At 40.3% G+C, this 25,681-nt stretch overlaps 2 protein-coding genes and 2 pseudogenes across 2 annotated transcripts; all 4 read right to left on the bottom strand.

Moving 5' to 3' along the window:
- Window positions 185-1,111, bottom strand: LOC108633450 (olfactory receptor 12D2-like). Its single transcript, XM_018038739.1, has one exon. It carries the CDS (start codon window positions 1,109-1,111, stop codon window positions 185-187), a length of 927 nt encoding a protein of 308 aa, XP_017894228.1.
- Window positions 2,706-8,841, bottom strand: LOC102168444 (annotated as a pseudogene).
- Window positions 16,159-17,083, bottom strand: LOC102191791 (annotated as a pseudogene).
- Window positions 24,483-25,409, bottom strand: LOC102191517 (olfactory receptor 12D2-like). The gene has a single exon (XM_013977029.2). The coding sequence runs from the start codon at window positions 25,407-25,409 to the stop codon at window positions 24,483-24,485; it is 927 nt and encodes a 308-aa protein (XP_013832483.2).

Raw genomic sequence — 25,681 nt, 5'->3', positions numbered from 1 at the left:
CCTTACATTACCTAGTCCCACACTGTTAACACAACCAAACTGGACTTTCCCGTTTATTTTTCTTTATATAATGCCTTCTGCTTCACAAACAGTAAACAATTAGAAAAGCAGTATAATTTCACATCTCAACTTTCTCATAGCCTTTTTACTGATGGCTTGGAAGAATTCTCTAGATTTCTTAGGGTCAGAGTCTCCTTCTGATCGCCCTCCTCAAAGCCCCCTCTACTTCCTTGTTCCTCAAAGTATAGATCAGTGGGTTTAGTACAGGAGTGACCACACTGTACATAATGGCAATGATCCGTTCCTGGTCCATGGAGCTACCTGTGGCAGGAGGAATGTAAGTGAAGATAACAGGAGCATAGAAAAGAACAACTACCATGAAGTGGGAGGCACATGTAGACAGTGCTTTATGGAGCATGCTGCAAGAATGGGTCTTGAAGAAAAGATAGATAATGATATAGAAATAGGAGAGAAGGGTTAGAGAGAATGAGCCCATGGCAATGGTCCCTGTCACAGAATGAAGTAGCCATTCATTGAGGTCAGTGTTTCCACAGGCCAACTCTAGCAATGGCTTAATATCACAGAAGAAGTGATGGATATGGTTGGAACCACAGAAGTTTAAGCGAGAGGTCATTACTGAGTGCAGTAGGGCATGGAAAAACCCAGTGATCCAGATAGTGACAGCCATCTGGGTACAGACCTGATGATTCATGATGAGAGTGTAACGAAGTGGTTTGCAGATAGCCACAAAGCGGTCAAAGCCCATCACGGCCAACAACATGGTTTCTGTGCTGCCTAGGAAGTGGAAGAAATGAAGCTGGCTTATGCATCCCAAGAAAGAAATTGTTTTGTGGGTAGAGAGGAAGTTCTCCAGCATCTTTGGCAGAGTCACCGTGGAGTAGCAGATATCTAGACATGACAGGTTTCCCAGGAAAAAATACATAGGAGAATGGAGTCTTGAATCAGAGATGACAACCATCAGGATGACTCCATTCCCAGCCACATTGACAATGTAAATTGCAAGGAAAACCACAAAGAGAACAGGCTGCAGTACTCGGATGTCTGTCACTCCTAGGAGGAGAAATTCAGTGACTGAGGTTTGATTCAGCATCACTTGAAAGAAAAGACAAAATAAGATATGAAATGATATCTCTCATGGGAACCAGAATCCTGTAGCTGAGGATTTCCCATCTAGTCAATAATATTTTGAGGGAGAGCACTGTTGTTTTGGGGCTTACCTGGTGGCTCAATGGTAAAGAAGCAACCTATAAATGTAAGAGACATGGATTCAACTCCTGGGTCAGGAAGATCACCTGGAGGAGGAAATGGCAACTCTCTCCAATATTCTTGCTTGGAAAATTCTGTGAACAGGGGAGTCTAGAGGGCTACTGTCTGTGGGGTTGCAAAGAGTTGGACATAACTGAGCACATACACGAAATTTGGGAAACCCATGAGTGGAGAAGGAAAAGATTTGATGTGACCTCAATAAAAAAGTGAAGTAACTAGGAAACATTTCTAGGGATCCCATGGGACATTCATCTTTATAGCTAGAGAATATTTTGAGTAATTATCTAACCTTTATTATACCTTGACTGAAGGCTGACACCAAAGAATTCAGAGTAGCTTTCCTTAATATCCATGTGTAGCCAGGAAACTCTTGCCTTCTGTGAAGGGACAGTGCTGTGCAGATTTGATATTTCAAGTAATTGATGTTTTTAAAAAAATGCACAAAAAATGCCTGTTGGCTTTTCAGTCTATATTTGAGATAATAGGTTAACAGGCTGTTGTTTACTTGTGGTTTGCTGCACTATTGCGATTTCCAAGGGGCTTTGGAGCAGTTTTTATAGGATTCTTCTAAGGGTGGGTCTCAAGGGAGCCATAGGAGGACACACCATCTGTGTGTTGAACCCGTAGTCTGTCCAGTTTAGACTGCTCTCCAGGTCTGTCAGTTAGAAATTCTACTTTATATAAAAAGGCCTTTTAAAACTGCAGGATCTTCAATTTTTTAAAAAACTAGTAAAGAGGATCTACTTTCCATGAAAAAAATAATTTTTTTATTTTCCAGAACATAGAAAGCTGGACCAGTCTTGCACTGAAGCGAACTGCCATGCTACCTCTTAGCACGTGGACGTCCTGTTGAAAGTGCTGTCCTCTGGGACAGGACGATCAGATCCCGGAGAGACTGTGAGTGAGTCAGCTCCCTCCCCGTAGCTGGTAGCTGTCTTCTCTCTGCTATATATTTGTATCTCCAGAGAGAAGGGGCTTTCTGATTCGTGGACCCCAGATAGCTTGTTAACTGTTACTCCTCCAGAGCTTGCGTTTCATACTTAGGAAACCCTGCTCAGCTCGGACACTTACGGAATATGTAAGTGACTTCCGGTCTAAGGCACCACCTTGTCCCCCAGCAGCTGGTGTGAGCTCCCTGGTTAATTCCGCCTTGCAGTGTGAGAAGGCGCAAGTGAAGGCACCAGTGAAGGCTGATGCAGTCTAAGCGATAGGAACTGAGGTCTGGAGTCCTGAGTGCTGTGAACTCTGGGGCACGGTCTTCACTGGCTCTAGGCTTAAAGTCTTCCCCACCCCAACTGAACGAGGGGGCCACGTGCCACCGCGGCCACCGCAGAGACTGGTGTGGCTCAGGAACAAAGGGGCAGAGTCACTTCTAGGAGAAATAACGCAGGAGTATTTAGAGACACGGAGCGTCCTCGTCACTTGGTCATGCTGGAGAGCCACCCGAGTTTGAACAACGAGGGTGTGGCCCAGTCTTTCTCGTCGTCGACCAGCTGCCTGAACAGGGAGCCGGCCTGCCTGGGGTCGTCTGCTCGAGAGAGCGCGGGGGCAGGGGTGGGCGGGGGTGGGGTGGGGGTTCCTGCGGCTGTGTGGAGAGGAAAGTGCCTTAGTGTCCACCCGGACCCCGGCCGCCCGCCCCCGACTCCACTCGGGGGTCCACGCGGCATGCACATGGCGGGTCTGAGCAGCACGGCCAGCTCCCGAAGGGCACTGCTTAGTCCAGATGGAAAAGGACACTTGGCAGACTGAGGGGCTGTGGCGGGACAGCTGACACCAGAAGCGAGGACTGGAGGAAGAGGAGCGTGTGCCTCGGGGGCAGAGCGTGTTCCCCTCAGGGGCAGAGCTGAACGGTCAGCTACCAGAAGGAAAGTGGACAGCTGTGGGGAAATCTCAGAGCACAGGTCTGGGCTCAGGAGGGGGGGCTTGTGCACAAACCTTTTTGTCCCCCCCTTATTCCCATCTCCCAAGTTTTAAAACCCGGTGTTGATTGAGGATTTTGGACCTGACTGGGTTTGATGGCAGGAAATATGGAAAGGAGACATTGCGAGTACTTTTATTCAACCAGAGAGCAAATGAGGACTATACGCTGGAAGGAAAGGAGTTGTGTGAGCTCTCAGACACACTTGTACACAACGCACTTCAGAGACTCCCGGAGGACTCCCGCAGCTATCCTAGCAGATGGCAGCCTACTGAGACAAAAGGTCTATCAACAAGAACAGGTGAAACTCGAGGAAGCAGACTCCCTACCCGCCTAAGAGAAATGAGAGACGAAACCATCGCTGAAACAGAGCCGGGTTGTTTTTTTTTTTTTCCCCAAATAAGTACAGTCGTAGTGCTGGGTTAGCAGTTAACTCTCCTACCCCCTAATCTTAAACACAAGCTGTAGTCTCGCTCCCTCCTGCACATTTTCTGCAACCGTGGCAGCCTGAGAGTCATTCCTGCCGTCAGGCCACGTGATAGTGTCAGTGGGCATCTTTAAAACCTCTCTTAGCTCAAGCTTATCTTGTACTTCCTTATTGCACCGCCATTAAAAGAAGCATTAGTGTACCTTGAAAAAAAAAAGAAAGTTGACCAGATTTACTTCTTACCTTTTTCGGAAGAAAAATAAACAGTAGAAAACTATGAAAAATAAAGAGTAGAAAAATGTTGAAGTGATAGTTTATATTGGGATTATAGTATAAGCTCTTCATATTCCAAAACCTCTTCTTTCCGAAATTCTTCCTTTTGTTTATGAGCCATGGTTCTCTAGATATATAAACTCTGAGAGAGGGTGTCCCCTGGGTTTGAGAGGAGTATTGCAAGAATAAACAAGATACCTTTCTATACCTGCAATTTAAGAGAATTCTCCTTGGGGAATTCCTATCTTGAGTTCCATTTTTCTCATTTTTCCTCTTTTCTTTCCTGTTTCTTTCTTAGTTTCAGAACCACAGGCAGTACAATTCTCAGTGGCCTCAAATTTTCTTAAATTATCTTTCATTTCCTGGGACAGAGGTATGGATATACTTTCTCATCTTGGGACCTTCCTTGGAAAAACTATAAAATGGAAGGAAATTGGGCTATGACATTTAAGGCATGAGGGTCAGTCATATTTCTTTAATCCGTACGGAAACATGATCATCTTTCAATATTCCCCTCCTTTATTACTGTGGCTTTGTGGAAAATAGAGGACTAGGGAAAAATATTCGTGCTTTGTTTCTTTTCAATCTGACTTTTCAATGTTGGTGTTAACACTAAATTATTTCCTTTAATTTTGGAATTCCCAAGCTCACATTTCCCTCTAGGAGAATGAAGCTGGTCTCTCATTGTGTATCTTTGCTTCTTGCTATACCCTTTAGGTACAAATATACTATCTGCCTCATCCAAAGGATATTTATATGTGTTCTGACATCTATCCAAGCTTTAATTCCAATGTAAATGCCGTGTCCTTTGTCCATCTTTCTATTGCAAATCACTTTTATTTTTGCTATGCAGCAGTCACATTAATAATTTCTTGTTCTAGTATATGCTATGAATATAATACAAGTGAATAGCAATTATTGTGTGCTCATTGTGTAAGCGATGTTTCTGAGTCTATGTATTTGTAATTCCATCCTTTCTTCTCTATGTTTAAAGTGATGCCAAAAGTGCTGGAGGACTTCCTGCAGAAGGCATTCATCTCTATGACTGGTTACTTGACCCAGTTCTTTATCTTTGGCTCTCTAGGGACAACTGGATGCTCCTGACTGGTGGTCAAGGAATATAATCAGTACTGAATAATTGTTACTCTTGCTGCCACGCACTCCCAGACAGTACTTGGGGCTGGTGGGCATAGCCTGGCTCTTTGGCTTCATGGTGTATGGCTAGGTTGTGGCCCTGATGGCCCAGCAGAGGTCCAGCGGCACAACCACATTAACCAATTTTACTGTGACTTTAGAGCCTTTGTTATGACTGGCCTGCTCAGATCCTGGAGTGAGTGGTCCAGATGACAACACTCATTCATTCATTGTGTGGTTATCTCACTATTCCTTTTGAACTGATTCTGATATCTTATGCCTGGATTGTAGTGATTGTATTGGCAGTTCTTGCTGTGGTCAGCAAGAGAAAGGCTCACCCACATGGTGAGAAGTCTTCCAAGAATGTTTGAAAAAGCATATCTTTGTCTATTCTCTTGTTCCCCTCTAATCTTTCTATGGTTCCTCTAAAAGTGAGGCAAGTATGGTAATTTTAAGTGTTAGATTAAATTTTTTTATTTTAAATTCTATTATTTCTGTATTAAATAGGTCATGAATATTTTATATAAAAAACAAACACAAATAGCGTCACTAAAAGAAACCTAGAAATACTGTTTATTTATAGCAGTGTTTTATGACATCAGAATTGCATTTTATGCATATGTATAAATAACAGAAGTTGGATCATTAAGTTTATAATCCGATTTTCCAGTGAAATCTTTTAGGACAATTCTTTTTCAAGATCAACAAATACATACTGGCTTGGCAGAAAAAAAACTGAATGAACTTTGTGGCCAATTCAATGTTTTATTCTTTGGGGCTTTATAATATGGCTATACATGACATTCTTAAATATTCTTTTGTCACTGGGAATTTTTAGTTGTATTCCATTCTTTCACTGTTGTAGTCCATTCTTTCACAAGCATTGTCTATTTCTAGAATTTACTTTAATGTGTTCTTTGTGGTTTGATTGCAATGTCTAAGTATACGGATATTTTAAAAATATTTAAAGCTGAATGCACTTCACTTATTCAATTTAACTTTTTGCTTTATTTTTTATCTTTTTACTGTAGGTCTTTGTTGGTTATCTATTTTAAATATAGCAGAATGTACATGTCAATCCCATCTGTCCATTGACTGATGAATGGATAAAGGTGAAGTGGAACATACATTCAGTGGAATATTACCCAGTCATTCAAAAGAATAAAATAATGCCAATTGCAGCAAAATGGATGGATCTGGGGATTATCATACTGAGTGAAGTAAGTCAGCAAAGACAAATATCATATAATATCACATACAGCCTAAAAGGATGCTAATGAACTTATTTACAAAACAGAAAGAACTCACAGACTTAGAGAATGAACTTATGGTTATCAGAGGGGGCAAGTAAGGGGGAGGAATAGATGAGGAGCTTGGGATTGTCATTTTAACTTTTTATTGTAGAAAATGTCAAACATTCAGAGAAGTAGAGTTGGTAGTGTAATAGACCCTTATGTACCTATCATCCAGCTTTGATGTCAATGTTTTGCCAATATTGTGCCTACTATCTACCATTCCTTTTTTTTTCCTGGATAATTTTAAAGAAAATTTTAGACATTGTGTATATATTGTGCAGGCAGATTCTTTACTACTGCACCACCTAGGGAGCCCATATATATTGTGCTGTGTAAGTTATGTAATCTTGTATTCCCAGGGCAAATATTTATTATGCTTTCAAATTTATGAAGACATTTTTATCCACCATGCCATGATGATATTTCCCACAATTATCAAGATAGTACAAAAACACAAATTAATAGAACATTCTGAAAAATAAGGCATTAAAAGGGGAAAAAGTGCATAGGACCAGTTTCTATTCTTTTACTTATGATGATGATGCTGGTGTTACTGATGGGGAGAGAACTGAAGAAGGTAATTTGTAAGGTGACTCTGCTGACAAAAAGATGATATTGACTAAAGCTGATGGTGATGATCTTCAGTATTAAACTGCTGATAGAAATGGCAATAGTGATCAAAATGTTGGTAATGATGGGAATAGATGATGACGTCTCAATAGTATTTTATTTACAAAGCAATTTAAAGAGCAGCTCATCCAATCAACTCTAAAGAATATTATATATATAATATACTTAATTATATAATATAATGTAATGTATATTATACTTCCTTTGACTTCCCTGGTGGCTCAGATGGTAAAGCGTCTGCCTACAATTTGGGAGACCCGGCTTCCATCCCTGGGTCAGGAAGATCTCCTGGTGAAGGAAATTGCAACCCACTCCATTATTCTTGCCTGGAAAATCCCATGGATGAAGAAGCCTGGTAGGCTATAGTCCATGGGGTCGCAAAGAGTCAAACATGACTTCACTTTCACTTTGACATATTACTGATATAACGTTTTGAGATAATAATATAGATAACAAATAATATAGATACTTATAGCTGGAATACATATACAAGCTTGCACCTAGAGTGGGACCTGGAAGCTAGTTCTCCAAATTTCTATGTAATGTTATATCCAATATACCTTATCATACAGTGTGACATGTGAAAGCCTTGGTGTTATCAGTGTGGTGGTGAAGAGTGTGATTTTTCTTTTCCCTAAAACACTTGTTTCTTGGAATTATTCCTAATATCATGAACTCTCTTGAGGAAGGCAATGGCACCCCACTCCAGTACTCTTGCCTGGAAAATCCCATGGACAGAGAAGCCTGGTAGCTGTAGTCCATGGGATCGCTGAGAGTTGGACACGACTCAGTGACCTCACTTTCACTTTTCACTTTCATGCATTGGAGAGGGCGATGGCAACCCACTCCGGTGTTCTTGCCTGGAGAATCCCAGGGACAGCAGAGCCTGGTGGGCTGCCGTCTATGCGATCACACAGAGTCGGACACGACTGAAGCAACTTAGCAGTAGCAGCAGCCATGAACTCTCTATGTCCAGAATCCTGTTCAGGGAACTCTCCACATCCTTATTTCTTAGACTATAAATGAAAGGATTGAGAGTGAGGGTTACCTGGGCATACATGACAGCAGCACCCAGCCCCCAGAGGCATCAGGAGCTGACAGGGACTTCAGGTAGGTGGAAAAGACCGAGCTATAGAAGAGGATGACTGTGGAGAGGTGGGAGCTGCATGTAGCCAGGGCTTTGTTTTTTCCCCTGTGCTGCTGGATCCTGAGCTACAGCAAGGAAAATATGGGCATAGGAGCTTATGATGCAGAGGAGAGGGCTGATTCCTAAGAGTCCTGTCAGAACCATCATCAGGTCCTCACTGAGGTGGGTATCAGAGCAGAAAGGCCAAAGAGTGGTCCGAAATCACAGACAAAGTGGGGAATTTTTTGATTAGTATAGAATGAGAGCTGGCATAGCAACAGGGCAAGGACAAGAGAGATAGAATGGGCCACTCCCCATGCCCCACCCACCAGCAGTGCACATCTGCAAGGAGTCATTAGGAGTGCATAGTGCAGGAGATGGCAGATGGTAGCGTAGCAGTCGATAGCCATGGCAGTCAAAAGCAGGTTGTCCATGTTGGCAAAAACTACGAAGAAACATAATTGGGCCAGACACTCAGAGAAGGAGATCAATCTGTTGCTGGTCCACAAAGTCTCCAGCATTTTGGGGGCTGTGGTGGTAGTGAAGCAGAGGTCGACCAGGGAGAGCTGGCTGAGGAAGAAGTACATGGGGATGTGGAGGTGAATGTCAGCGCCAATAGCCAGCAACAGTAGCAAGTTTCCTAAGAGACTCAGCAAGTAGAGGACCAGGAAGAGACCAAAGAGGAGCTGTGGCTTGTCAGGTCACTGGACATTCCTGAGAGGACAAAGTCAGGGTTCTTGCTGTAGTTCATTTCAGGTCTTGATGGACTACAGGAAAAGAAGCAGCATGGATAGGATTCACTTAGTTAGCTACAGATGGATAAAACCTTGGATCCTTTCTCTTGGCAATGAGTTTTACTTATACCACCAATGGGAAGAATGGATAAACAAAATAACAGTGGGGAATTCAAGAGGTGTACCTCACAAAAGATGGTCAAATTAAGGAAATATCAAGGGAAGAGAATGAGAGAAACAAAGATTTCCTGGAGGTATTAAAGTGTAAAGAGTTTTCTTAATGATACTTTGTATAATTGGTGATTTAACTACTTGCTTGTTAATCTGTTTTCTTCACAAGACCATGAGTCTTTCAAGGCACAGGCTGTGTTTCAATACTTAGCTTAAAGCCTGGCACATAGAAGGGGCTCAATAAATACCTACCCACCTACACAGTCAGTGTCGTCCTTACTGTTTTCACAAGGATCATGCCCCCATCCAATACATTCTCCATACTATGGTCTTTTCAAAATAGAAGATCTCATCATGTCACTTCATTGTTTAAAAAATGGGTCTCTACAAACAAATGGCCAGTAGGTGCATGTAAAGATGCTCAGCATTGCTAATTATTAGAGAAATGCAAATCAAAACTACAATGAGGTACCACCTTACATGAGTAAGAATGCCCACCATTAAAAAGTATACAAAGTGATAAATGCTGGGTAGAACATGGAGCAAAAGCTACCCTCTTACACTGTTGGTGGGAATGTAAATTGTTGCATCCACTGTGGAAAACAGTATGGAGGTTCCTCCAAAAACTAAAAGTAGAGTTGCCATATGACCCAGCAGTTTCACTTCTGGGCATATACCCAGTCAAAACTATGATGAAAAAAGTCACATGTACCCCTATGTTCACAGAAACGCTATCTACAATAACAAAGCCATGGAAAAACCTAAATACCTAGTGACAGATGAATGGAGAAAGATGATGTTGTAAACATGGAACACAATGGAATATTTAGTTCAATTCAGTTCAGTCGCTCAGTCGTGCGTGACTCTTTGTGACCCCAAGAATCGTAACACGCCAGGCCTCCCTTCCAATGAGTCAACTCTCCGCATGAGGTGGCGAAAGTATTGGAGTTTCAGCTTTAGCATCGGTCCTTCCAGAACACCCAGGACTGATCTCCTTTAGAATAGAGTGGTTGGATCTCCTTGCAGTCCGAGGGACTCTCAAGAGTCTTCTCCAACACCACAGTTCAGAAGCATCAATTCTTCAGTGCTCAGGTTTCTTTACAGTCCAACTCTCACATCCATACATGACCACTGGGAAAACCATAGCCTTGACTAGACGGACCTTAGTCGGCAAAGTAATGTCTCTGCTTTTGAATATGCTATCTAGGTTGGTCATCACTTTCCTTCCAGGAGCAAGCATCTTTTAATTTCATGGCTGCAATCACCATCTGCAGTAATTGTGGAGCCCAGAAAAATAAAGTCTGCCACTGTTTCCACTGTTTCCCCATCTATTTCCCATGAAGTGATGGGACCAGATGCCATGATCTTTGTTTTCTGAATGTTGAGCTTTAAGCCAACTTTTTCACTCTCCTCTTTCACTTTCATCAAGAGGCTCTTTAGTTCCTGTTCACTTTCTGCCATAAGGGTGGTGTCATGGTAGTTTACTGCAATTGTAATATGGAGGATGTAATCACATTTATTTAAATATTTAGGTTGTTTAGTTAATGTTGGTCTCTCTAACAAAATGATAGGATCATTATGTCTGAGATTGAATCAGATTTTCCTCTCCAAAGCTTGGAGATCAAAGTATGGTGTATGTCAGAAAATGAAATAAATGGTAAGTGAAGGTAGGAGAGGACAATGGGTTGTCTTCCCCTAAAAGTATTTCTCCATTTCAAGAATAAAATTTCTTTCCTACAAAAACTGTCCTGGTAACATGGGGTGGAAACATAGATTCATCTAATTCCTTCATCAAGTTGAGACCAAGTACAATAAGTTTTATTTCCTATGAAACGTCCTTCATTTCAGACTCTTTCTCACTTTTAAAATTGTCATTCGTTTTGAGCTTTCTCTAGTCAACTCATTCCCAGTTAGTTTCACCAGCAGCTAACAGGCTTCACTGTCTCTACCTCTAGTTGCTAAGATCCAAGCTGTCAGCATCTGCCATAAATTTTAGGGCTTTCTTCTTTGGGCCTGACTCTCCCTGGTTTACATCTTTCTAATATCTTGTTTTGTGTTGCATCACATATCCACTGGTGCCTCTCTTTATCAAGAACTTCTGCGTCTGCATCCTCCTATCAGTAAGATAGGATTTTCCATTACTCAGCAGCATTCATTCTCCTTTTCTCAATTATAGTATAAATTCCTGGGAGCAGGGACCATGCATGAGTGCATGTGTGCTAAGTTGCTCAGTCGTGTCTGACTCTTTGCAATCATATGGATTGTAGCCTGCCAGACGCCTCTGTCCATGGGATTCTCCAGGCAGGAATACCAGAATGGGTTGTCATGCCCTCCAGGAGGTCTTCCTGATCTAGGGATTGAAGATACATTATATCTTCTGCATTTGCAGGCAGATTCTTTACTACTAGTGTCCCCTGAGAAGCCCAGTAGGGATGAGGGTTCTTTAAACTATTTTAAGCACCACCTAGGTCATGAGTATATGGTTGTTTCCAAGGATTATTGTTCAGTAGTTGCTCTCAAAACATGAGGACATCTATGTCTTTCTCATGTGTGAGTAGAGGAGAAAATGCCCTTTGTGTCAACCACTGTGAAGAGATGAACTATACTCTTTTTCTTGGAAATAATCAATTACATCTGAATAAAAGTTTTATTTGTGTCTGTTAATAATGAGTTGTGTAAGGCAGATGCTCTTCAACATTTTTGCAGTGTGTGGCATCCATAATCAAAGCCTTATAAGGAATCTTGTGATAGGCACAGTTACATTTTCTTTTCCACTGATATATCATTTCTCCCTTGTTTCTTTAAATGTAAACTTTAAATGTTCCAGTGTTAACTGACTCAGGATAAAGAGACTTAACACTTTTCTTCTTCAAGCCAAGCATTTTTAAATGGGGGCTTCCCTGGTGGCTCAGATGGTAAAGCGTCACTTGCAGTGCAGGAGACCAGGGTTCAATCCCTGGGTTGGGATGATCCCCTGGAGAAGGAAATGGCAACCCACTCCAGTACTCTTGTCTGGAAAATTCCATGAGCTGAGGAGCCTGGTAGGCTACAGCCCATGGGATCACAAAGAGTCAGACACGACTGAGCGACTTTTCCACTGATATATCATTTCTCCCTTGTTACTTTAAATGTAAACTTTAAATGTTCCAATGTTAACTGACTCAGGATAAAGAGACTTAACACTTTCCTTCTTCAAGCCCAGCATTTTAAAATACGTAACACCAGAGATTCTGAAACCTTAGCATGCTTAAGGATCAGAGGTTCTGATTTAAGAGTTCTGAGGGGGGACATGAGAATTTGCTTTTCTATCATTCTCCAACATCAGATGATGCGGATATCCTTAATGTGCTGTGTAGAATTCAAATATAGCAAAATATATTCTTTTGTCATCTGTATTGCTCTTTTTTGCTTTCATTTTCTCTATCATTTTTATTGAGAACTGAAAGATTTCCCACTTTTTACAAGATTAAGTCTTCCTGTACTCCTTTATCTCTTTCAGTTCAGTCACTCAGTTGTGTCCTACTCTTTGGGACCCCATGGACTCTAGCCCGCCAGGTTCCTCTGTCCATGGCATTTTCCAGGCAAGAATACAGGAGTGGGTTGCCATTACCTTCTCCACTTACTGCTTTAGAATATTACTTCTTCAGCTCAGACAGGGCTGTAATTCTCACATTCCAAATCTCTCAGGTTATGCCTTCTTGACTATTACTGAATAGTCTCACTGTTATTATACCCACCTGTAGGTTTATATTGTATCCATCTCTCAATTATAGTATAAATGAGAGAATTATACTATTATATGTATGTATATATATTTAAAACTCTAGAGAATATGTGGTTTACCTGAGGTCTCAAGACAAATTACCTGAATACTGCTTTAACATCTCAAAGTAATGAGGGTTTTCTAACCATCTTTAAAATTTTGGCCTCAGATAGAGCATACCCGAAACCTGGTGAGTTCCTGTAGCCTTCTCCAGATGATGGCCCACTTTTCTGATTTTAAAGCAAAGTCTTCAAAAAGCTCAGTGTCTCCACTACTTGTTGCCAATTACTTTTCAAACCGTTTGCCTTTAATCTTCTCTTGAACTGAGTTAAATGAAACTTTTGGTCTCACCATTCCACTGAATTCATTCTTGTCAATGTCAAGTTCAATTCTCAGTCTTTAAATTACTTGACCTCTCAGTAACACTTAACAGACTTGATCTTTTTTTTCTTACCTTAAATACTTAAAAACAAAAACAAAAACACCTGCTTTCAGAATACCCACCCAGCTCTCACTTTCCAGTGCAGACTTGTTTTCAGCCTCATTGGCTGCTTGCTGCTCCTCCTTCTTCTTATTCACTTTTGTACTTCTCCTCTTTCGGTCTTTTATGCTTCACATATCTATAAACACATAGCTCTCAAATTATACCTTTAATTTCAACTTATATTTCTAACTCTAGACATATATATTTAATTTCCAACTAAACATTTCTACCATAGCAGTTTTACCATTTAAGATATGCTCTTTCAGCTGGTTTGATTTATATACTGTCCTGGAAACAGATACACAAATCAAAAGAGACTTTCTATGTTATATAGCCCACCAAGTACAGAACTTGACCTCTCTATGGTCCACTTTGAAAGCTGATCCCATTACTCCATTTGGCACATGGTATCTTCAACCCCTGCCTCTGGTTTCTCTAATCTTTACTCTGTAAATGATGACCTTAGAAATATTCATTCTATCCAATGTTATTGGTAGGCGGATGGGAGAGAACAAAGAATTTTAGGGCCTTGGAATATTCTGATGTACCAGCTAAAGACAATGCATTTAGGAGCTGAGCATTATCAATCTTCATTTCTCTTGGGACCAGAAAGAGTTTGCCTCAAAATAAATCTTTCTGGCCTTGGAGACTCAGTTCCCAAAGTTACTCATTAGTGAAAAACCTAGAGGAATTTTCTGTTGAGAAAGTTTCCTATAGACAGGGTTGAGGATGAAAATTAACAATTAAACAGAAGCCTAACATTGATTTGGAAGTAACTTAGAAAAATTACTTAAAACGCAAAACTTCTGCTATTCACTACTCTGTCTCCTGATGTAAGAATAACTTGAAGAGACTGATATACAGCTACAATATATCATATGTGTCCTTTTATTTTCAGTGCTCTGAACTTTTGTCATAAAATATATTGAAGTTTATAAAATTATTTTCATACATCTATTGATAAAGTCATCTTAGTTGAGATCTGAAATATATTAAATGGAGTTAATGCCTCCCTACTGTATTCTTCCCAATTTCTGAACCACAGAATAATGCAGCTTAATTAAATGTGTTTAAACGTCTGTGTTTTGGGTAACAGTGTGTTATGCAGCAGTAGGTAACCATGTGCTCCTCTATAGTTTAGTCTCTATGAAGGTTAGATTATGTAAAAAATTCTGATCCATAGAAATTCTGGTCTGAGATAGTTCAGGGTTAAGATGCCTTCTCCCATACACTTTCTTTTATAAACAAAACTGGAATTGTCACTGTTTTGTCACTAGAACAAAACTGGACCAAAGAAGGTAGAGTTGGAGAACCATGTGAGTAAATTAGGACCAAATTCTTTGGATCTACAAAAGTGAATGTAAACAGTGTGAATGATCAGTCCATAACCTCAAAATATCCTCCTATATTCTTAGCTGTATATATCTCTATTTTACTTATTTATTATTATTACTATTATTTATCTGTGGTTGTGCTGCCCAGCTTGTGGAATCTTAGTTCCCTAACCAGGGATTGAACCCCAGCCCTTGGCAGTGGAAGTGCATAGTCTTAACCACTGCAGGGACACCAGGGCATCCTGTATCTCTAATAGTTGTACGTGCTGGCACTTCCCATGGTTTCAGGTCCAGTGACACTTCTAAGAACTTAGAAAGTGAGGAACATAGTAATTGTTGCCTATTACCTCCAAAAATACTTCAGCAGTTACTGTTTAATAGTTTTCACTTAGTATAAGCTTGATGACAGGTAAGGAAAACAAGAGAAATTTTGGATGAATTCTTCATATTTCACCAATATTACATCATACTACATCATACTGTAATCTGTGAAAGTAAATATAGAAATAAAAAAGAAAATATATTAAAAGGAAAAGTCATGAAACTCAATTTTCAAGATCCCAATAATTGAGGGGAAAATATACCAATGGGCAAGAAAGGTATTCCTGAGTTTTTTTTTTTTTTTTAAGAATTGTCACCCCAATCCAGGACTCTTGCCTGGAAAATCCCATGGATGGAGGAGCCTGGTAGGCTGCAGTCCATGCTAAGGGTTGGACACGACTGAGCGACTTCACTTTCACTTTTCACTTTCATGCACTGAAGAAGGAAATGGCAACCCACTCCAGTGTTCTTGCCACTGGAGAATCCCAGGGACGGAGGAGCCTGGTGGGCTTCCGTCTATGGGGTCACACAGAGTCGGACATGACTGAAGTGACTTAGCAGCAGCCACTTATAAGAATATTTTACAACTATCTTTGACAGGTGGTCCAATTGACTTATAAAACATATTTGGAGTCAGAGTTCAAAAAATTCTTTAGATAAACCATTGGTTATTTTATCTCTTAATTAATACTCAAAATATTTTTTGCTTTAATTACTTACTTGCTTCCAGATTGGAGAAAAACAAATCATGACATATTGATTTATCACTTAAAAATATCCTTTGGCTCATATGTGAGTTACCATTTATTTTTCCAATTAAGTAATCAGGGCCATTAATTCAATACCTTAAAATATTACAGCATAAGATTTTATTGTTCACATTTTGATATATAAACTTACAGGGAACACACAGGTAAACAGACCTAAATACTATTCAATTACAGAGTTCATGGGTAACTAAGACAAATTTCTGTATCTAATTTTATTCAAGAACACAAAGAATACATAACAAATCAGGTTTATCAATTGATATTCCCCAAACAGATTCAGCATTAAGATTCCATGTAGTTTGTTCAAGTTTCCATTATATTATCTAGAAATGCATTATTTAACAAAATATACTGGACTTACCCACCTACATTTCCTTTATACACTTCCTTCTGTTTTTACAAATGGTAAACAATTAGAAAAGCAGTATGACTGCACATGTCAGTTTTCTCTTTGCCCCTTTATGCCTCAGAAGAATTCTCTAGACTTCAGGTCAGAGTCTTCTCCTGATCCCTCTCCTGAAGGCCCCCTTCACTTCCTTATTCCTCAAAGTATAGATCAGTGGATTTAGTACAGGAGTGACCACGCTGTACATAATGGCAATGATCCGTTCCTGCTCCACAGAGCTCCCTGTGGCAGGACGAATATAAGTGAAAACTACGGGAGCGTAGAAAAGAAAAACTACGATGAAGTGGGAGACACAAGTAGACAGTGCTTTACGGAGCATGCTGCAAGAGTGGGTCTTGAAATAAAGATAGATAATAATGTAGGAATAAGATAGAAGTGTTAGAAAAAATGGGCCAATGGCAAAGGTCCCCATGACAGTATGAGCAGCCACTCATTGAGGTAAGTGCTCCGCAGGCCAACTCCAACAATGGCTTAATATCACAGAAGAAGTGATGGATATGGTTGGAACCACAGAAGTTTAAGTGAGAGGTCATTACTGAGTACAACAGGGCATGGAAAAACCCAATAACCCAGACAAAGATAGCCATCTGGACACAGACCTGATGACTCATGATAAGAGGGTAACCAAGCGGTTTGCAGATAGCCACAAAGCGGTCAAAACCCATCACGGCCAGCAACATGGACTCTGTGCTGCCCAGGAAGTGGAAGTAATGAAGTTGGCTTATGCATCCCAAGAAAGAAATTGCTTTGTGTGTAGAGAGGAAGTTCTCCAGCATCTTTGGCAGAGTCACCGTGGAGTAGCAGATATCTAGACATGACAGGTTTCCCAGGAAAAAATACATAGGAGAATGGAGTCTTGAATCAGAGATGACAACCATCAGGGTGGCTGCATTCCCAGCCACATTGACAATGTAAGTTGCAAGGAAAACCACAAAGAGAACAGACTACAGTACTTGGATGTCTGTCACTCCCAGTAGGAGAAATTCAGTGACTGAGGTTTGATTCAGCATCACTTGAAAGAAAAGACAAAATAACATATGGAATGCAATCTCTGATGGGAACAGAGTCCCACAGCTGAGGATTTTCCCATCTAGACAATAATATTTGGAAAAACATTGCTATTTAAATAAGGTCACGTGTTGGTTATGGACTGTTACTAAACATTTTAAGAATTAGATTTATCATTAATATTTGTCTTTCTTCCAGGATTTAGCCAGATTATCACCTTCTCTGATACAAGTTGCCCTTTATCATCCTAAATCAACTCCAAAAGCAGGGAAATCTTTAAGCACTCCACCACAGTGCTATCTCTTGACCTAGGAAGAAACCATCTGAAGTTTTTACTTAGGAAAAACAGACAATGAGAGAATAATAAGAGCTATAAGGAAATCTGAATAGAGATGCAGACATTGGAGCACTTGCTATAAAAAGGAATCATTCAAAGTCTGGGAAATCTATGAAAGGAGAAAGATTTGATTTGACTAGAATAAAAAAGTGTATCAAGTAGGGAACATTTCCAGAGATCCCATGGGATTATCACTTTGGTAGCTAGAGAAAATTTTGAGAAATTATCTAACCTTTATTACATCTTTGTTGCAGCCTGGCAGGGCAGAGATCAGAACCTGCCCCATGACAGAAGTGTGCGGCAAACCGCGCCCCCGCCGCCCCCTTCCCCCCCCCCCCCACGAGATTGTCCTAGTAAGCATGCCCAACGGGCATACGTGGATACGTGGAGCTGGACGTGCTCTCTGCTCCGCTTCACTGACTGACCCTGTGTCCGTCCTCATGGAAACAAATCCAGATTTTCCGATTAACAGCAGAGCCTTAATTTTACCCCCTCTTGATGGTGCGCTGATCAACCCCCCCAGTATAACTATTTCTTAAAGATCTCATGTGACTTCTGCCAATAAAAGTGAGGGCTGAAAGGAGCCATTTTGTCTTCCTGCCATGGAGAGCAGGAAGGCCCCCTGACTCCCCGCTTACCCAATCATATGTATCTGTCTTTTCATTACACGGCTCCCCATCCCCGGGTTTCAGGTCTTTCTCGCCCGCTGTGCTGGACCCTGCACATCTTTTTTGTAAAGATGGCTTCAGGAATTCTGAGTAGCCTTCCTTGATAGCCATGTATATTTTGTATACTGTCAAACTTTCACTCCTGATCAAGATACGCATATGTCAAACATCGTTTTTGGTTCCCTACTTGCAAAACAAAATTATATTAAACAATTCATTTGGGGGCAAAATCTTTCCCTAACATCTAAAGAAAATAACATGAGATTTTCTGTACCAAATATTTATTTCACTGCATCTTGAATATTTATTGGTAACTTATTTACTTTGGAGACTACCTAGAGATATGGCAATAAAAATGTAGGCAACAGAGTCTTCATAATCCACAAAGACAAGGTTCATGGTAAGATAGGAAACAGGTCTCAATCCTTGACTTGTGAATTTAATACAGGCAAGAAGGCAGAGGATATGGGCAACTCCCCAGCCTGTCTCCTGGTTCATTCTCCTACCTGATTGAGTGTTCAAATTCACAGCTAAGAAGGCTTATCAGATTGACACTTCTGAAAAGTAAATAGTAGAAAAAAATTTTTTTAATTTTATTTTTTTTCTTATTTTACTTTACAATACTGTATTGGTTTTGCCATACATTGACATGAATCCGCCACAGGTGTATAGGAGCTCCCAATCCTGAACCCCCCTCCCACCTCCTACCCTATCCCTCTCTCTAGATCATCCCCGTGCACCAGCCCCAAGCATCCTGTATCCTGTATCGAACATAGACTGGCGCTTTGTTTCTTACATGATAGTATACATGTTTCAATGCCATTCTCCCAAATCATCCCAACCTGTCCCTCTCCTTCAGAGTCCAAAAGTCCGTTCTATAAATCTGTGTCTCTTTTGCTGTCTCCCAAACAGGGTCATCATTATCATCTTTCTAAATTCCATATATATGTGTCAGTATACTGTACTGGTGTTTTTCTCCCTGGCTTACTTCACTCTGTATAATCTTCTCCAGTTTCATCCATCTCATTAGAACTGATTCAAATGTATTGTTTTTAATGGCTGAGTAATACTCCATTGTGTATATGTACCACAGCTTTCTTATCCATTCATCTGCTGATGGACATCTAGGTTGTTTCCGTGTCCTGGCTATTATAAGCAGTGCTGCAATGAACATTGGGGTACATGTGTCTCTTTCAATTCTGGTTTCCTCTGTGTATGCCCAGCAGTGGGATTGCTAGGTCATAAGGCAATTCTATTTGCAATTTTTTAAGGAATCTCCACACTGTTCTCCATAGTGGCTGTACTAGTTTGCATTCCTACCAACAGTGTAAGCAGGTCATTGGCTTCAAAAACAGGTAGGAAAAAATACAAAAGACAAAAAAAGAGACAAAGGAGGTAGGGAGGGAGCTCCGTCCCGGGAAGGGAGTCCCGTCCCGGGAAGAGACTCATAAGAAGAGAGGTTTCCAAACACCAGGAAACATTCTCGCTGCTAAGTCTGTGCCGAGCCTTGGAAGCACTGAGGGCAACATAACAGGAAGGAAAAATAAATAAATATTTAAAACCAACAGAAAAGTTTTTGAAAAATAAGGAGTAGAAGATATTTGATGTGATAGTTTATACTGGAATTACAGCATAAGTTCTTCATCTTCTGAAACCTCTTCTTTCTGAAATTCTGCCTGTCTTTAGGATCCACAGATCTTTAGATATTCAAAGTTTGAGAGAGAGTGTCCTTGGGGTTTGGGAGGATTACTGAAAGAATAAAGAAGTTACTTTTCTATACCTGCAATATAAGAGAATTCTCCTTGGGGAATTTCTATCTTGAGTTCCAGGTTTTCCTTTATTTTCCTTCCTTACTCTGTTTCTTTCTTAGTTTCATAACCATAGACAGTACAGTTGTCAAGGGCCTCAGGATTTCTTTAATTACCTTTCATTTGCTGGGACAGAGATTTGGATGCACTTCCTCATGTTGAGGACTTGCATGGAAAAATGGAAGGAAATCGGGCAATGACAGTTACAGAATGAGGGCCAGTCATATCCCATTGATCCATACAGAAAATTGATCATCATTAAAATATACTCATATATTGCTGTGATTCTATGGAAAACAAAAAAGAGGAATAGGAAGAAGTAATATTGCTTTGGTGCCTTCTAAATCTGACTATTCACCGCTGGTAGTAACATTTAAATATTTTCTTTAATTTTGGGATTCCCAAAGCTCACATTTATCTCTAGGAGACTGAGGCTGGTCTCTCCAATGTGTGTCTTCACTTATTGCTGTACCCTTTAGGTAACAATATTCTTTCTGCTTCATCCAAAGAATACCTATATGCAATCTGACATGGATCCAAGCATTCTAATTATTGTTGTAAATGCCATGTACTTTGTCCATCTATCACAGTTCATTTTTGTTGCATTGCAGTCCATTATATATTCATCACAATAATTGCTTGTTATAGTATGCCATGAATATAATATAAATAAATAATTATTGTGTACTCATTGTTTAAGTTATTGTTCTGATTTCACATGTTCGTATTTCTGTCCTTCCTTGACAATCTCTACATCTTGAAAGGGATGCCAAAATTGCCGGAAGACTCCCTCTCTACTCACAAAGTTTCTTCAGATGCATAAGCCAGCTTCATTTCTTCCACTTCCCAGTGGCATGGGGACTTCAGGTAGGTGGCAAAGACCGAGCCATAGAAGAGGATGACCATGGAGAGGTGGGAGCTGCATGTGGCCAGGGCTTTCTTTTTGCCCTGTGCTGATGGGACCTGAGCTACAGCAAGGGAAGTATGGGCATAAGGGCTTATGATGCAGAGGAGAGGGCCGATTCCTCAGAGTCCTGTCAGAACCATCATCAGGTCCTCACTGAGGTGGGCATCAGAGCAGGAAAGCCTTAAGAGAGGTTTAAAATCACACAGAAAGTGAGGTATCTCTAGATTATTATAGAATGATAAGTTAGCATCAAGCTTTGGGTCAAAGAGTCAGAGTGGGCCTCTCCCCATGACCCACCCACCAGCAGTCCACATCTGCAAGGAGTCATTAGGAGTGTATAGTGCAGAGGATGGCCGATGGCAGCATAGCAGTCGATAGCCATGGCAGTCAAAAGCAGGTTGTCCATGTCAGCAAACTGCAAAGAAATATAACTGGGCCAGACAGAGAGAGAGACTGATCTCTACCACATGGATCGCTGCTCAGTGTTACGTGGTAGCCTGAATGGGAGGAGAATTTGGGGAAGAATGAATACAGATATATGTATGGCTGAGTCCCTTTGCTGTCTACCTGAAACCTACATAACATTGTTAGTCAGCTATACTCCAATAAAAATAAAACTTAAAAAAACAAAAAAGTGAAAGTTGCTCAGTCGTGTCCGACTCTTTGCGACCCCATGGACTATATAGTCCATGGAATTCTCCAGGCCAGAATACTGAAGTGGGTAGCCTTTCCCTTCTTCAGGGGATCTTTCCCAACCTAGAGATTGAACCCTGATTTCCCGCATTGTGGGCAGATTGTTTACCAGCTGAGCTACAAGCGAAGCCTGAGAATATTGGAGTGGGTAGCCTATCCCTTCTCCAGCAGATCTTCCCAACCCAGGGGTAAAACCAGGGTCTCCTGCATTGCAGGCGCATTCTTTACCAACTGAGCTATGAAGGAAGCCTTAAAAAAATAATAAACAAATAGAAATAAATAAAAAGAAAAAGGAAAGGTATACAATAATTCTCTGTGCTATACAATGTATCCTTGTTGCTTATCCATTAAAAAAGAAAAGAGATAAGCAACAAGGATACACTGTATAGCAGATAGAATTATAGCCATTATCCTGTAATAACTTTTAATGGAGCATGGTCTGTAAAAATAATGAATGACTATGCTGTACACTTGATAGTAGGATAATATTGTAAATAAACCATAATTCAATTTAGAAAAGAAAAAAGTTATTAAACTTGCTAAGAAACTAGACCTCAATTGTTCCCACAGTTACTCATTAGAGAAAAACCTGGAGAAAATTTTTCTTGAGAAAATTTCCTATAGATAGGGTTGAAGAATAAAATCAACAATTAAGCAGAAGCTGAATATTGATCTGGAAATAAAATTAGAAAGATTCCTTAAAACTTCACAACTTCTGCCTCATTACTGCCCTATCTCCTTAAGTAAGAATAGTTGAAAGAGACTGACATACAGGCATAAACTGTTATATATGTCCTTTCATTTTTATTGTTCTGAGAATGTCATGAAAATATATTGCAGTTGATTAAATTATTTTCATACATCTATAAACAAAGTCATCTCAGTTGAGACCTGTAACATCATTAAACAGAGTCAGTGCTTCCCTGCTGTACTCTTCCCAATTTCTGGATCACAAAATAATGCAGTTTCATTAAATAAGTGTTTAACCTTCTGTATGTAGGGTGACAGTGTATCATGAGCTATAGGTAATCATGTGCTCCTCTACAGTTTACAGCCTCTATGTAGGTTGGATTATGTCAAAAAGTTTGTTCAACAGAAATTCTGAGACAGTCCAGAGTGTAAGATATCTTCCCCCACATACATTCTTTTACTAACAAAACTGAAATTAAGAGGCCAAAGAAGGTAGAGTTGGAAGACAAAAGAAACGTGAGTAAGATCAGAACCAAATCCTTTGGATTTACAAATGTGAATGTAAACAATTTGAATAGTCTGTCTATCAGCTCAAAAGATTCTTTTCCAGTCTTATTTGTCTGTACTCTATTTACGGTATTTACTTATTTCCTGTGCTGCCTGGCTTGTGGGATCTTAGTTTCCCAACCAGTGACTGAGCCTGGACCCTCAAGAGGGAAAGTGCAGGCTCTTCACTGCTGAGCTGCTGCATCATTCTGTGTCTCTCAGTAGTTTTAGGCGCTGCCCCACCATGGTTTCAGGTCCAGTGGCATTGCTAGGAATTTAGAAAGGGAAGAACATAGTAATTCTTGTCAGTTAGCTCCAAAAATACTCCTGCAATTACTATTTAATAGTTTTCACTTGGTATAAGGTTGGTGACAGATAAGAGAAACAAGACAAAAAATGTTTATGAATTCTTCATATTTCATCAGAGGAGGCAATGGCAACCCACTCCAGTACTCCTGCCTCGAAAATCCAATGGATGGAGGAGCCTGGTGGGCTGCAGTCCTTGGGGTCGCTAAGAGTTGGACACAACTGAGCGGCTTCATTTTTCCTGTTCACTTCATGCATTGGAGAAGGAAATGGCAACCCACTCCAGCATTCTTGCCTGGAGAATCCCAGGGATGGGGGATCCTGGTGGGCCACCGTCTATGGGGTCACACAGAGTCGGACATGACTCAAGCGACTTAGCAGCAGCAGCTGCAGCATATTTCATTGGTATTACATCATAATATACCATGTTACAGTCTGTGAAAATAAGTGTAGACATAAAAAAAACTAAATAAAAAGGAAGAACTTTGAAACTCAATTTTCCATGATCAGAAATTAAAGGGAAAATAACATAATAATGAACCAGAAAGGTATTCCTGAGATTTTTTTCAAGCTGACTCCACTTTGAACAATATTTTATAGTAATCCTGGACAGGTTATTCAATTGAATTATTAAATATCTTTGGAGTCAGAGTTCATAAACTCTTTAGCTAAACCATTAGTTACACTATCTGTATTAATTAGAATTCAGACTACTATTTATTTTAATTACTTGCCTCTCTGCTTAGAGAAAAAGAAATCATGACATATTGCTTAAAAATGTCCTTTAACTCATATGTGACTTTACATTGACTTTCTTGTGGAGTTCATGCCCTAAATTAAGATGCTTAAAGTGTAGCAGTTTAAGAAAACAGTTTAATTTAAAGTGTAATAATTTTAAAAAATTATTTATTTTTTGGCTGTGCCATGCAACATGTGGGATCATATTTTCCTGACTAGGGACTGAACCTGTATCTTCTGCACTAGAAGCTTGGAGTCTTAATCACTGGGCCACTAGAGAAGTCCCTAAAACAGTATAATTATATTATTCACATTATGATATGTTAACTTGCAGGGAACACATAGGTAAACATACTTAAGTACTATCCAACTATACAGTGTATGAGTACTTGAGGCAAATTTCTATATCTGATTTTATTCAAGAACACAAAAAATAGATAACAAGTCATTTTTATCAACTGATATGTCCAAAACAAATTGAACAATAAAATTCAATGGACAGTGTCCCATTTATTCAAGTTTTCCTTATATTATGTAAGAATGCATTGTTTAACATGACTTACTGGGCTTTTCCATTTATTATTCTTTTATACAGTTCCTTTGGTTTCACAGATAGTAAACACTTTGACAAGCAGTATAAAGCCACATCTCCAGTTTCTCATTGCCTGTTGATTTATGCCTGAGAAGAGTTTGCTAGACTTCTTCAAGTCATTGACTCCTTGAAATCACCCTCCTCAAGGCCCCCTTTACTTCCTTGTTCCTCAAAGTATAGATCAGTGGATTTAGCATAGGAGTGACCACATTGTACATAATGGCACTGATCTGATCCTGGTCCATGGAGCTACTTGAGGCAGGATGAATGTAAACAAAAACACCAGGGACGTGGAAAAGAACAACTACCAAGAAATGGGAGGCACACGTAGACAGTGCTTTATGTAGCGTGCTGCAAGAGTGGGTCTTGAAGAAAAGATAGATAATAATATAGAAATAGGACAGGAATGTTAGAAAGCATGAACCCGTGGCAATGGTGCCTGTGACAGTATTGACCAGCCACTGGTTGAGCTCAGTGTTCCCACAGGCCAACTCCAGCAATGGCTTCATATCACAGATGAAGTGATGGATATGGTTGGAACCACAGAAGTTTAAGCCAGAGGTCATTACTGAGTGCAGCAGGGCATGGAAAAAACCAATGATCCAGACAGTGAGAGCCATCTGGATACAGACTTGAGGATTCATGATCAGAGTATAATGAAGTGGTTTGCAGATAGCCACAAAGCGATCAAAGCCCATCACGGCCAGCAACATGGCCTCTGTGCTGCCCATGAAGTGGAAGAAATGAAGCTGGCTTATGCATCCCGAGAAAGAAATTGCTCTGTGTGTAGAGAGGACGTTCTCCATCATCTTCGGCAGACTCGCTGTGGAGAAGCAGATATCCACACATGACAGGTTTCCCAGGAAAAAATACATAGGAGAATGGAGTCTTGGATCAGAGATGACAACCCTCAGGATGGCTCCATTCGCAGCCAGATTGACAATGTAAATTGCAAGGAAAACCACAAAGAGAACAGGCTGCAGTACTTGGATGTCTGTCACTGGCAGGAGGAGAAATTCAGTGACTGAGGTTTGATTCAGCATCACTTGAAAGAAAAGACAAAATAACATGGAATGTGATCTCTGATGGGAACCGGAGTCCTCCTGCTGAGAATTTTCTCACCCAGACAATAATATTTTGAGTGAGAGCATTGCTATTTAAATAGTCCCAGCATCACAGGTTGTACAATATTTGGACCACTAGATTATTAAATATTAAAGTTACATGGTGTTTGCGGACTGCTCAAACACTTTTCAAAAATTAATCAATGTTTTTCTTTCTTCCACGAATTCAGAGCATGTTGCCAGCCTACCAT

The sequence above is a fragment of the Capra hircus genome, chromosome 23 (genome assembly GCF_001704415.2).
Source record: "Capra hircus breed San Clemente chromosome 23, ASM170441v1, whole genome shotgun sequence".
Lineage (NCBI taxonomy): Eukaryota > Metazoa > Chordata > Mammalia > Artiodactyla > Bovidae > Capra > Capra hircus.
The sequence above is the reverse complement of the archived record's forward strand: the minus strand, read 5'-3'. Positions and strand labels throughout refer to the sequence as shown.